This window comes from Pseudophryne corroboree, chromosome 6 (assembly GCF_028390025.1).
Source record: "Pseudophryne corroboree isolate aPseCor3 chromosome 6, aPseCor3.hap2, whole genome shotgun sequence".
Lineage (NCBI taxonomy): Eukaryota > Metazoa > Chordata > Amphibia > Anura > Myobatrachidae > Pseudophryne > Pseudophryne corroboree.
This window is the reverse complement of record NC_086449.1, coordinates 818,283,251-818,296,317: the sequence shown is the minus strand read 5'-3', so window position 1 is coordinate 818,296,317 and position 13,067 is coordinate 818,283,251. Positions and strand designations below refer to the sequence as shown.

The window sequence follows — 13,067 nt, the reverse complement described above, 5'->3', positions numbered from 1 at the left end:
CCTACCAACTGGGCGGGAGGGTGGGTGCCTTCTTGTATCCTTGATCAGCCTGAAAGAGGGAGCCTGCCTGGCACTCCTGCTCTTTTGTACCTCCCAGGTAACTCTCCTCCCCCTCTTACCTATAGGATGCTGCTATGCTACCTGCTCTATCCCCCCCCCCCTCCCCTCCCCTCCCCTTTTCTCTCCTTCCTTGCCCTAGGCTCCTTCTTTAAAAAACCCAGGACGCTTATTTATTCTCGGGCCTAGTTTGTCCCTCGAATTCTTTAAGCCGTCCATTGATTTTATTAAAGGCCTCGCCGTCCACCCCCCCTACCTTCTTTTCTCCCCAATAAACACTCGGACAACTGAATTGCGATTTAAAAGGTCACAGCCAAATTTATTGATCAAATTAGAATTGGTACTCTATAAGTGGGTGGCGAGAAAGCAGTGCATACCCCCGGCTACAGCCTCCATTTTAATTTCTTCCTAAATTAAACAACGGGGCGGAACCTAAGTCCCGCCCTTGCGCAAGTTAGCTGAGCGGTACCACTTCCCACCATTGGCATAGCACCGGTCCACCCTTAAGATGACGACCGTGTCGGCCCTTGAGGCCACGACAAACTCGCCGAGGATCTGGGGGAAGTGCCGCCAACCGACGTTGCGCTACTACAGACTGCCGAGGAGCACTGCTTGCCGCCATAGCCTGGTTCCTAGAACCCAGGCCCGCCACCCGCTGCTACCTCCTGCCTCCCACTGACGCTTTCCGCTATGTCGCCCAAGAATACGGCTAGGCCTTTCTCTGTCAGGTGTACCCCGCCTTGCCTGAATAGTCCCTCCTCTCCGAACTTCAACAACGGGTGCCTGGCGATCGTACCGCCTTCTCCCGTTAAGAGACGGGCTACCGCCCTGTTCACCTTTCTTCTGACCCTTTGTAATCCCGTGCCCCCCTGTGCCCTTGGGACTATCTCGGACCATGTGATCCGTGTATTAGGCCACCGGCCCTTCAACCATTGTATGTCGGCTTGAATTGCCGTAATCGGCTCGCTCCCCTAGCTTTTTCCTAGATCGCTGCCCCCTAGACCTTTTGCACTCCTGAAAAATAGAATTACAATTAATCGTTACCCCCTGTTGTATGCGGACCTATGGTGCGAACTTTCGCGCGACCCATATGAAGGTGAAAACCACAAAACCTCTTTTTGTTTGAGGGCAAAAATGGAAAAAGTCCTTCATTCCCCCATTTATGGCGGGCAGCTTAAGGCCTTGGGTTTCGCGAAAGACGCCGAGCTGCCTTCTAGTCTTGCTTTTCCGCGCGTAAGTGTACCTTGTACGCTCCTGATTTCCACCTGCCCAGCTTTTTGATCTCGCCCGCTGGCAACCCCTTACGTGCCACTACTGCCATGTCTTGTCAGTTGATAATTACACTTTCGAATGGCCTGACGGTGCCTCCACCGAAAATAAAAAATTTCTACATCCTAACGGTGCCACCACCGAAAATAAAATTTAAAAATTTCTACATCCTAAACGGTGCCACCACCGAAAATAAAATAAAAATTTCTACATCCTAAACGGTGCCACCACCGAAAATAAAATAAAAATTTCTACATCCTATCGGTGCCACCACCGAAAATAAAATAAAAATTTCTACATCCTATCGGTGCCACCACCGAAAATAAAATAAAAATTTCTACATCCTAACGGTGCCACCACCGAAAATAAAATAAAAATTTCTACATCCTATCGGTGCCACCACCGAAAATAAAATAAAAATTTCTACATCCTAACGGTGCCACCACCGAAATTAAATTAAATTTCTCTACATCCTATCGGTGCCACCACCGAAAATAAAAAATTTCTACATCCTAACGGTGCCGAAATTAAAAACAACAATTCTACATCCTAACGGGTTCAATCCGGTTTAGGTATACTCATCATATAGCGCCCTATGATCTATACCTAGCAACTGACATATGCAATAAGACACCCGAGAGTGCATACAGACTCCACAAAGAATGCTCTTAACTGGATTGAACCCATGACCTAAGTACTGTGAGGCCGTAATACTACCCATTGCCACATACTGGTGCGTTTACGCTGACTTGATATTCATGCCTTGCGCCAGACTATAGTTGTCCTACGTTATCCCGTATACCGCTAAGGCACATGCAGCCTTGACCCCTACTTTATGCAGAGATGAGGTACTATTCAGCCCTTAAACCTTCGCTTTGCGCCTGGACCTTTGGCTTTCCTTTTCCTTCTGTCCTGTCTACCTTATTATGATACCATAAGTGACCATCATATTGCACGTTCACTAAAGTAGCTTTGATGGGTTTTTACTGTGATCGCTACCGCTACTTGTTGCATTTTGTATGACCGTTTGGTTATGGAACAAACTTATTCAGCGCTTAAATGCATAGCTAGTAAATGTAATATGAATTAAGAACTGGGATTGAACCCATGACCTCAGCGCTGCGAGGCCGTAATGCTAACCATTGCCCCATAAATGGTGCGTTTCTGCTATTCTGTTACCTAAGTGAACATAATACTGCGTATTCCCCAAAGCCGCTTTGATGGTTTTTCTATTGAGATCGCTATCGCTACTTGCTTTGTCTCCCAGGCCTGCCTTTTGTATGACACTCAGGTTATATAACAAGCGGTTATCATTATAACTATATACCACATAATACAATGCCAGGGGATTAAACCATGCGTTTAGCACAGTGGAAGTTGTACTGTGCAGCGCTGGGCTGTACCGCGCTATGCAAATCGTGGCCTGTCTATTTTTTATTTATTTTTATTTATTCATTATTATTATTATTATTATTATTTTTGGTTTTTGTTACTGCCTCGTTATGCTCTGTGTACCCATGCATTTTCTAATGTATGGACTGTGCAAGGCATTGCCAATCGCCTGTGACGCCTTCCTACTAACTGTAATACAATAATAATGGATCTAAGGCCACGGGTAATACTGAAAGATTTGCTAATATGAACGTTATGGTGCGTGACTGTCCCACACTGATCTGTATTATACTGTTCTTATATACCTACTATCAATGCAATAATACATGCTCACGGCAATGCGATGACTGTTCTGCCTTATATTATATAATTTATCGCTATTCCCCTCTATAATCCGCAAAATACCCCCCGGCCATTCGCTCCGGTATTAAGCTTTATATTAGCCCGCTAGTATACCTATGATGCTGAAATATCCTCTTGCCGCAATGCCCTCAGTAATCATTACGCTGTATACCTAGTACGACCCGTACCCTGTAATATACCCCTGCGGCAATGACATCGCTGCTTTGCTTTATCTCGTATACTTCCCCTTTCACACCGCAGACCGTACCCGGTATTTTGCCATTTTAACTGGCTTCCTAAACGGGTCAAATTGCGATGTGAAAGGGTCCCCTTCAATTTACCGCTTTCAAACTACAGGTATTTTGAAACGGTAACAGAAGGGTCCTCCCCGTTTCTGTCCCATTTCACTGTGCAGTGTGAAAGGGTCTGAAGCGGTATTTGCAAGCCCCAGCAGGTCATAGGCTGTATCCATGAGTGATGTCAGCAGCCACAACCAGGAAACAGCTTGGAAGACACAGGAGACACATGTGAGAGTGGCTTTATATTTTTATACTGCAACGCCATTATAAGATGTCTAATTGGAGTGATGCAGAGGTGAGGGAGCTGCTTTAGGATCAGAGGGGATGAGGAAATCTGCTGCCCAATTACTGGGACAGTCAAGAATACCCTCGTATATAAAAACATAGCAAAATGCTTCAAGCTGCTGGGTTCCATCGTACTGCTATCCAAAATTATTAATAATTAATTACTTAATACTTATTAATAATGTGCGGGCTAGAAAAGTCCCTTTATAATGACAACCACTGTTTTCTATGTGTGAAACGGGTTCAGTGTGAAAGGTACCAAAAAGGTAATGAAATGGTAATATACTGGTTACCACGTGAGATGTGAAGGGGGTTTAACTGCTCAGACCCGTTTTAAGAACCGTTTCAAATACCATTTCAAAAGCAGGTTTTGCGATGTGAAAGCAGCATTACTAGTACCTATTCTACCCTGCAATATATACATGCCGTTGCCCTTCTGCGATCCTTCCATCACTCGCATATTATAACCCTATCATACTTTATACGCTGTAATTTAATGCTGGCTCTGCAATATAATCACTGACCCATGTTATACTGTCTACTATGACACCATTACACACTATGCGCTGCAATAACTCCCCCACCCTGTAATTCTACCCATCCCCCCCTGCCCTTTTATTTCATTTATTTATGTATTTTTATTTTTCCCCCCCCCTCCCTGCTCGTATACCGTACACTGGTCATACTGCTGTGAGGGGTTATGTGCAGGGGAGAAGATGAAAGGGAACCACCACCATTGTTGGAGGAGGGGAGATAAGATAACCCCCAGCCAGATAGCGTCTGCTGGACATGCTATCAGTAATTAAGTAACCAACTAAGCCACAGCGCAGCAGCAATACCCATAACCTGTAAATACATGATACTTATCTGGGAGAACCCTCTGCGTGCTTCCTAAGGAATCATTAGATTGCAAAGTTTCACGTGGGCCCCGCCCAAAGCTAAGCCGTAAGGAGAAACGAGACATGTAGTCTGATCGTCTGTAAGTAAGTACCGTAAGTGAAAGGGAAAAATACCATATTACCAAGTAACATGACAGAAAAGGGGAGAAATTATGGAAATAAATACTTAATTAACAACCCGATAAATTAAATTAATAAATAAATAGAAAGGGCTCGCCCCCTGTGGGCTGGGGGGGGGGAAGTACTACTGTATCTGGATTAATGTGGGAAGCAGGAACTGGCTGTCGGGGCTGGAAATCCACATGGGATCCGAACCAGGGATCCCACCATTATCATCAGTCCAGACCAGCTACTAGCCCCCTGAGCTACGAAGGCTACCGCCATGTGTGCGTTGGGGGACTGGGCTCTGTTCGCTAGCTGCGGGGGCGGAAGGGCTGGCTAGGCTGGCGCTATAGTGCTATATATATGCCCCGTGCCGGGCGGCGTGGGGAAGGGGGGGGGGGTTGACCGGGCCTTGGCGGGGGGGGAGGGGGGCGGACTATTCCCAGCTGAGCTGGATGCCGCGGCGTCCCACTGCCCGATTGCCCGGCGTGCGTGCAGGGGTATGGCGGGTGTCCGGGACCCGGCGGGGGGGGGCTATTCGCGCTGAAGCCGGAGGCTGGGGCGCCCCCCTGCTGGGCTGCCCAGCGTGACTGAAGAGGGGTTGCCCGGAGGGGGGAGGGGGTTGGGCGAGCCCAGCGCCGATGGCTTGACCCGGGCCCTGCAGCGCGGTGAGGGATGGTTGCCCGCGGCACTCAGAGTACAGGCCAGAGAGGACGTGATGCTGCGGGGGGCGGGGCGACTTCCGTTGTGCTGGGCACCCTGTCCGTCCTGCGTGGGCCAGGAATGAAAGGGGGAACACCTCTCGAACCCTCCTGGCGCCTGCAGCATGGGTGTCGAGCGGCCGGAGGTAACCGGGGCGGCCTGTCTCGGGCGCCGGGGGGGGGGGGGCTGTGCGTGCTGCTTCGGCCTGGGGATGGCTAAGGCCGAGTGGCGTGCGGTGCTTGTGGGCGCTGCTCAGCTGCTTGTGGGGCCCGTCTCTGGCTTCTTGTATCCTTGATCAGCCTGAAAGAGGGAGCCTGCCTGGCACTCCTGCTCTTTTGTACCTCCCAGGTAACTCTCCTCCCCCTCTTACCTATAGGATGCTGCTATGCTACCTGCTCTATCCCCCCCCCCTCCCCTCCCCTCCCCTTTTCTCTCCTTCCTTGCCCTAGGCTCCTTCTTTAAAAAACCCAGGACGCTTATTTATTCTCGGGCCTAGTTTGTCCCTCGAATTCTTTAATCACAGCTCAGCCTCACCCTGTGTGCAGAATGTGACCCCTTCCTCCCCCTCCCTCCCGGTATCTGAGTGTCTGAGACTTTCACTGTCATTTCTCTCTCCTGCTTCCAGCGATGGCGTCTGCTGATGTGAGACAGGAGCTGGACTGTTCCATCTGCCTGAGCATTTATACAGATCCTGTAACCCTGAGATGTGGCCACAACTTCTGCCGGGTCTGTATTCATCGTGTGCTGGATACACAGGAGGGGGCTGGAGCTTATATCTGTCCTGAATGCAGAGCAGTGTGTCAGGAGCGTCCTGCACTGCAGAGGAACATAACGCTGTGTAACATAGTGGGGAGTTTCCTGTCTACTCGGCCAGATCAGGAGAAGACTGTGATCCTCTGCACTTACTGTGTGGACTCTCCTGTACCTGCTGCTAAATCCTGTCTGCTGTGTGAGGCTTCTCTGTGTGATAAACACCTGAGAGTACACAGCAAGTCAGCAGAGCACGTCTTATGTGATCCCACCACTGCCCTGGAGAACAGGAAATGCTCTGTACATAAGGAACTCTTCAGATATTACTGCACTGAGGACTCTGCTTGTATCTGTGTGTCCTGCAGTTTGGCTGGGAAACATTGGGGACATAATGTGGAGATGCTGGATGAGGCCTCTGAGAAGAAGAAGGAGAAGCTGAGAGATGTTCTGCAGAAACTGACCACAGAGAGAGCAGAGACTGAGAAAAGAGTCCAGAGTCTGCAGGAGCGCAGGAGAGAAGATCAGGGAAAAGCAGCTGATGTAACAGAGACAGTCACTGCCCTGTTTAGAGACATCAGGAGACAGCTGGAAGACCTGGAGAAGAGAGTCCTGAGTGAGATCTCCAGGCAGGAACAGCGCGTTTCACTCTCAGTCTCTGATCTGATCCAGCAGCTGGAAATAAAGAAGGACGAGGTGTCCGGGAAGATGCGTCACATTGAGGAGCTGTGTAACATGTCTGACCCAGTGACTGTCTTACAGGAACCAGACACAGGGGACTTGTGTGATACTGAGGACACAGAGACACATGATACCCAGAGAAAAAATATGAGTAAAGGGGACTTATCCTGCGCTCCACTGTCTGTTGTTGTCTCAAGAAGTTCCCAGATATGTATTGGAAATTCATATAGATGACATACGGGAAATAAGAAGAAATTTTGCATACATAGTGAAATATCGTTTGGTATTGAGGTAAAACATGAGCATTTATTTAATACAAATAATAAAAAGCCATATACATAGCAATATATGGATGCAAAAGAAGGTACACACTGAATGAATGTACAGTGGTGGTACAATGATTAGAGCAGCAAAAATAGAGCTGGGGTGGAGAGTAATGAGGGAAATTACCAGATGTTGCGAACTGAATAAACAGTTCTGAGCCAGCTTGCGGGTTAATTTGGTGCAGGGAAACCCGGGAATCCCCCGAACCTTGCCGTACTGGAACAGGTAATCTCTCTCCTGCTTTCCTCCTCAGCGTCCTGTGAACACCGACGCGTTTCTACCTCTGACTGAGGTCTTTTTCAAGGTGTATTGGTTTGGGGCTGCTAACATGCATATTTAAATTGTCCCTGGCCAATCGTTCCATAGAAGCAGCAGCTGTGTCCTATACAGAGTAATCACCTAACCATGTCCCGTGATCTGCTGCTACGCCCTATGGTTTCCGGATTGACCCCCGTTGCCATGGTAGTGTTTGACAACTACCGGCGAACACTTCCGGAAAGTCCACTTGTCTCCATGGTGATCGATGCGTCCTTCCCGGTGTTAATTCCTTCCGTTATCTTATTGATGTTACTCACTTCCTTCTATCCGCTCCGGACCCGTTCCTCTCACATGTGATCGTCTGCAGTCGAAAGGACATCCACGTCGGGATATCTAGTGCGGTTGTCCGTGGTCCGGTTAGCGGAGTAGCGTCACGTCACTTCCTGTGACGTTCGCCTTTGCTTGTTCTGTCTTTCACATCATGTAACGGTACCTCCCCTGGCATATCTAAACAAAGGGGATGATCTCACATTTCTCCGTGTCCTCAGTGATCGGGGGAATTGGAGGAAAATAAGCATAATTTTAGGAATATTCAAATGTTGAACACATTAATTAAATAAAAATTCATATACAACTTTTAATGTGAAAGTTTTTCCATATAAAAAGAGCTTGTTCCTATGTAAAGAATCTCATCATAAAAAACCCTTCATTAAAACACTAAGTAATAAATAGCCCAGTGGGAAAAAAAGGGGAGAGCGGTAGATCTAGAATTACCATATCTTTCCATAATTTATTCCCTCTTTTGTTTTAAAATGTAACACTGTATGGGCCTCAAAAGAATTTTTCTATTTTTTCATAAAAACCATTTAATCTCAAAGTCGCAATTAATACCCCCCTAATTCTAGATCTACCGCTCTCCCCTTTTTTTCCCACTGGGCTATTTATTACTTAGTGTTTTAATGAAGGGTTTTTTATGATGAGATTCTTTACATAGGAACAAGCTCTTTTTATATGGAAAAACTTTCACATTAAAAGTTGTATATGAATTTTTATTTAATTAATGTGTTCAACATTTGAATATTCCTAAAATTATGCTTATTTTCCTCCAATTCCCCCGATCACTGAGGACACGGAGAAATGTGAGATCATCCCCTTTGTTTAGATATGCCAGGGGAGGTACCGTTACATGATGTGAAAGACAGAACAAGCAAAGGCGAACGTCACAGGAAGTGACGTGACGCTACTCCGCTAACCGGACCACGGACAACCGCACTAGATATCCCGACGTGGATGTCCTTTCGACTGCAGACGATCACATGTGAGAGGAACGGGTCCGGAGCGGATAGAAGGAAGTGAGTAACATCAATAAGATAACGGAAGGAATTAACACCGGGAAGGACGCATCGATCACCATGGAGACAAGTGGACTTTCCGGAAGTGTTCGCCGGTAGTTGTCAAACACTACCATGGCAACGGGGGTCAATCCGGAAACCATAGGGCGTAGCAGCAGATCACGGGACATGGTTAGGTGATTACTCTGTATAGGACACAGCTGCTGCTTCTATGGAACGATTGGCCAGGGACAATTTAAATATGCATGTTAGCAGCCCCAAACCAATACACCTTGAAAAAGACCTCAGTCAGAGGTAGAAACGCGTCGGTGTTCACAGGACGCTGAGGAGGAAAGCAGGAGAGAGATTACCTGTTCCAGTACGGCAAGGTTCGGGGGATTCCCGGGTTTCCCTGCACCAAATTAACCCGCAAGCTGGCTCAGAACTGTTTATTCAGTTCGCAACATCTGGTAATTTCCCTCATTACTCTCCACCCCAGCTCTATTTTTGCTGCTCTAATCATTGTACCACCACTGTACATTCATTCAGTGTGTACCTTCTTTTGCATCCATATATTGCTATGTATATGGCTTTTTATTATTTGTATTAAATAAATGCTCATGTTTTACCTCAATACCAAACGATATTTCACTATGTATGCAAAATTTCTTCTTATTTCCCGTATGTCATCTATATGAATTTCCAATACATATCTGGGAACTTCTTGAGACAACAACAGACAGTGGAGCGCAGGATAAGTCCCCTTTACTCATATTTTTTCTTTGGCACATGTGTTGAAGGGTTTGGGAACCTTTTTAGTAGGAAAGGGGTGCTATCCAGCGGCTCTATCTTTGCGCACTAAGATCTTCCTTGCACCTTATTTTTTGTTACATGATACCCAGGTCCGTGGTGCAGGAGATCTGGATGTGGGTCTCATCTCAGAGACATTACACACATTATCTGATATAATAACAGGTATAAATACAGGGATCTATGTGCAGGAGGCTACAGACCTATTACTGGATGTGACCACAGCTGGTAATAATGTACATATATCAGGTGACAGGAAAACTGCATCCTGGTCAGATATAAACCAGAATCACCCAGTAACACCAGAGAGATTTCAGTGGCCTCAGGTAATAAGCACCAGGGTATTCTCCTCAGGGCGACATTACTGGGAGGTGGATGTCAGTAAATCATTGTGGTGGATGGTGGGGATGTGTTATCCCAGTATAGACAGGAGAGGAGATCAGTCAGACATTGGACATAATAACAAGTCCTGGTGTGCGTTTAGGTGTGATAATCGGTACACAGTGAGACATAACAGTACATTGATCCATTTACCTGACAATATCCCCTGTGACAGAGTGAGGGTATATCTGGATTATGAGGCAGGACAGCTGTCCTTTTATTCTCTGTGTGACCCCATCAGACACTTACACACCTACACTGCCGCCCTCACTGAGCCCCTCCATGCTGCATTATGGGTAATGGATGGGTATATAACTATATGTGGAGTAGTCAGGAGCTGGGAGAAATTACCATAAGAAATCTGCAGAGACTGGTGACATCACAGGGAGGGGTATGTGATTGGGGGAACATTCAGCAAATAGAATGAAGCAGTGGGTGGAGCTACAGCTGAGCCCCTCCCCCTGTGTAACCAGGTGACCAGTGTGTGGATGTGTTCCCATGTAGGTGTGTTATGCTGGGTACACACTGACAGACATATTACCCACCCAGCTGTGATGTCATCACCGACATATCTAACGGCCAATTGGTCAGTATAGAACATAGAATGTGTCGGCAGATAAGAACCACTTGGTCCATCTTGTCTGCCCATTTTTTTAAATTCTTTAGGCAATCTCAAACCCTTTTGAACATTATTTCTGTGTAAGGATCTCCTTATGTCTATCCCAGGCATGTTTACATTGCTCTACTGTCATAGAGGCCTATTTATTAACATTATTTTTACAAAAAATACCCCGATGATGCTGCAGAGTGTCTTAGCAGGGACAGAGCTTGACCGCAAGCTGAGTCCCTGCATGCGATATTTGATACATCAATTATCGCAGTGCGAGTTTGGCCAATATTATCACATGACATCCACCTCCAAGGATGCAGGTGGTGATAAATAGGCCCCTTACCCTCTACCACTTCTGATGGGAGGCTATTCCACTTGTACACAGAGGCGGATTGGCCATAGCACCCACGGAAGATCCCCGGTGGGCCGACGCACCCGCGGGGCCTGTTTTGTTTGAGGACATGTGGTCCTTTTTATAGACATAATGAATACGATGTAAAATAATTTGCGTATATGAAAATGACTTTGCTACTTAGCCTGTGATTGCAGATGATCTAGTGTATGCTCTGTCTGCCTGCTTGGCTGACATATAAGATTGAGTGAATAGTGATTGGGATACGGTTGGTGTAATAAGCAAGAAAATATATCTTTCTAAAGAATGATATAGTTTCCTAAATTCTGAAGGTGTATCATATAATGTGCTCATAATATTTAATTTTATTTCCCTTTTACTTCCCCCTTGGTGCTGGACATGCCCACTATCTGGAAAGTCTTGGGGGGAGGGTGCTGCTGCCATGGCCCATGGCTAGACCATACACCTCTGGTGCTGCCCATGTGGGGCCACTAGTACAAATTTTCCAGGGCCGCTTTTTGTTCCCAATCCGCCCCTGCTTGTACACTACCCTTTCTGTGAAGTAATTTTTCCTTATATTTCCCCTGAACCCCCCTCCAGTCTCAGTGCATGTCCTCGTGTTCTATTACTTCTCTTCTCTTCCTCTGAAGAATGTCTCCCTCCTGTACCTTGGTATATGTGAAAGTTTCTATCACGTCCCCCTTTCCCTTCTCTGCTCCAAACTATACATGTTAAGATATACTGTAGCTGACCTAATCAGTTGCTCTGTCGGTGTGATGGTGTGTCGGCAGACGTGTCGCTGAGGTGTGTACCCAGCCTTAGAAACTTGCTCCTATTGGCTGTGAAATATATTGGGATGATGTCACCTCCTACTGGGAATTGTAGTCCAAAGCTATGGGTCTGATTCATGTATGTTCTGCAGCATTAAATTAAAATGAATTCAGACAAGGATTTTGAGTCTCTACAGAATTACTTATCTAGACTGGAGGCCTGGGCAGACAAATGGAGAATGAGGTTCAATATAGACAAATGTAAAGTTATGCACTTTGGGACTAAGAACAATCAGGCAGCCTATAAACTAAATGGGGAAAATGTAGGCATAACGGTAGTTGAAAAGGATTTGGGAGTGTTCATCGATAATAAACTTGGTAGGAGTACGCAATGTCAAATGCAGCAGCAAAGGCTAATAAGGTGTTATCATGCATAAAACGGGTAATGGAGACAAGGGATGAGAGTGTAATCCTGCCTCTGTATAAATCATTGGTGCGGCCACACCTGGAATATTGTGTACAGTTTTGGGCACCATATTATAAAAAAGATATCTTGGAACTCGAAAGGGTCCAGAGGCGAGCCACTAAACTGGTTAAGGAGTTAGAGGCACTGGACTATGAGGAAAGACTTAAAAGGCTTGATATGTTCACACTGGAAAAGAGGCGACTGAGAGGGGACATCATTAATATTTCTAAATACATTAAGGGAAAAAACAAGTATCTATCAAACGATTTGTTTACCAAAAAAAAAACACTACATAGGACACGAGGACACCCCCTGAGGTTAGAAGAAAAAAAATTCCATACCCAACGGAGAAAAGGATTCTTCACAGTAAGAGCAGTAAGGATTTGGAATTCTCTGCCAGAGAAGGTAGTGATGGTGGAATCAATCAATAAGTTTAAAAATGGATTAGATAGATTCCTAGAGGAAAAAAATATCCAGGGATACAGCATTTAATTAATATTAAAATAAAATAAAAATAAAAAATGAAAAAAATAAAATAAAATAAAATGTAATGTACAGTAGGTTGAACTCGATGGACATTTGTCTTTTTTCAACCTCAACAACTATGTAACTGTGTAACCTGTCAGTTTTCTGTTTTAATCACTCTTCTTTCTCTTTAATCCCCGGCATCACCCGGCCGCCCTCATCTCTCCCTCACATCCCTAATGACCTTCAGTCCCACATTCCTTGATTTAACATCACACATTTCAAAATACTCTCACACTTCCCAGGAACAAATATCTCCACAAGCAATGGAGTCTGACTGCAATATGGAAAGTCATGGGTTCGAATCCTGGTATGACTGAAGGTCCTGGGTATGACTGCTAAGAAATGTGTGATTTAAAACAAAGGATAATGCAGCTAAATGACAAAGAACTCTCATGTTCAGGGGCGAATTTAGGGGTGAGGCCGCCCCTAAGCGCAACAGTAACATCCCCCGCCCCCCGCATA

At 46.0% G+C, this 13,067-nt stretch overlaps 1 protein-coding gene and 1 long non-coding RNA gene across 2 annotated transcripts in view; both read left to right on the top strand.

Moving 5' to 3' along the window:
- Positions 1 to 13,067, top strand: part of LOC134935785 (uncharacterized) — a 408,543-nt gene that overhangs the window by 98,303 nt on the left and 297,173 nt on the right. The gene's annotated exons all lie outside the window — the stretch shown is intronic.
- Positions 5,798 to 12,558, top strand: LOC134933728 (E3 ubiquitin-protein ligase Midline-1-like). Its single transcript, XM_063929132.1, has 2 exons — positions 5,798 to 6,926; positions 9,604 to 12,558. The coding sequence occupies exons 1-2, from the start codon at positions 5,975 to 5,977 to the stop codon at positions 10,233 to 10,235; spliced, it is 1,584 nt and encodes a 527-aa protein (XP_063785202.1). The 5' UTR covers positions 5,798 to 5,974; the 3' UTR covers positions 10,236 to 12,558.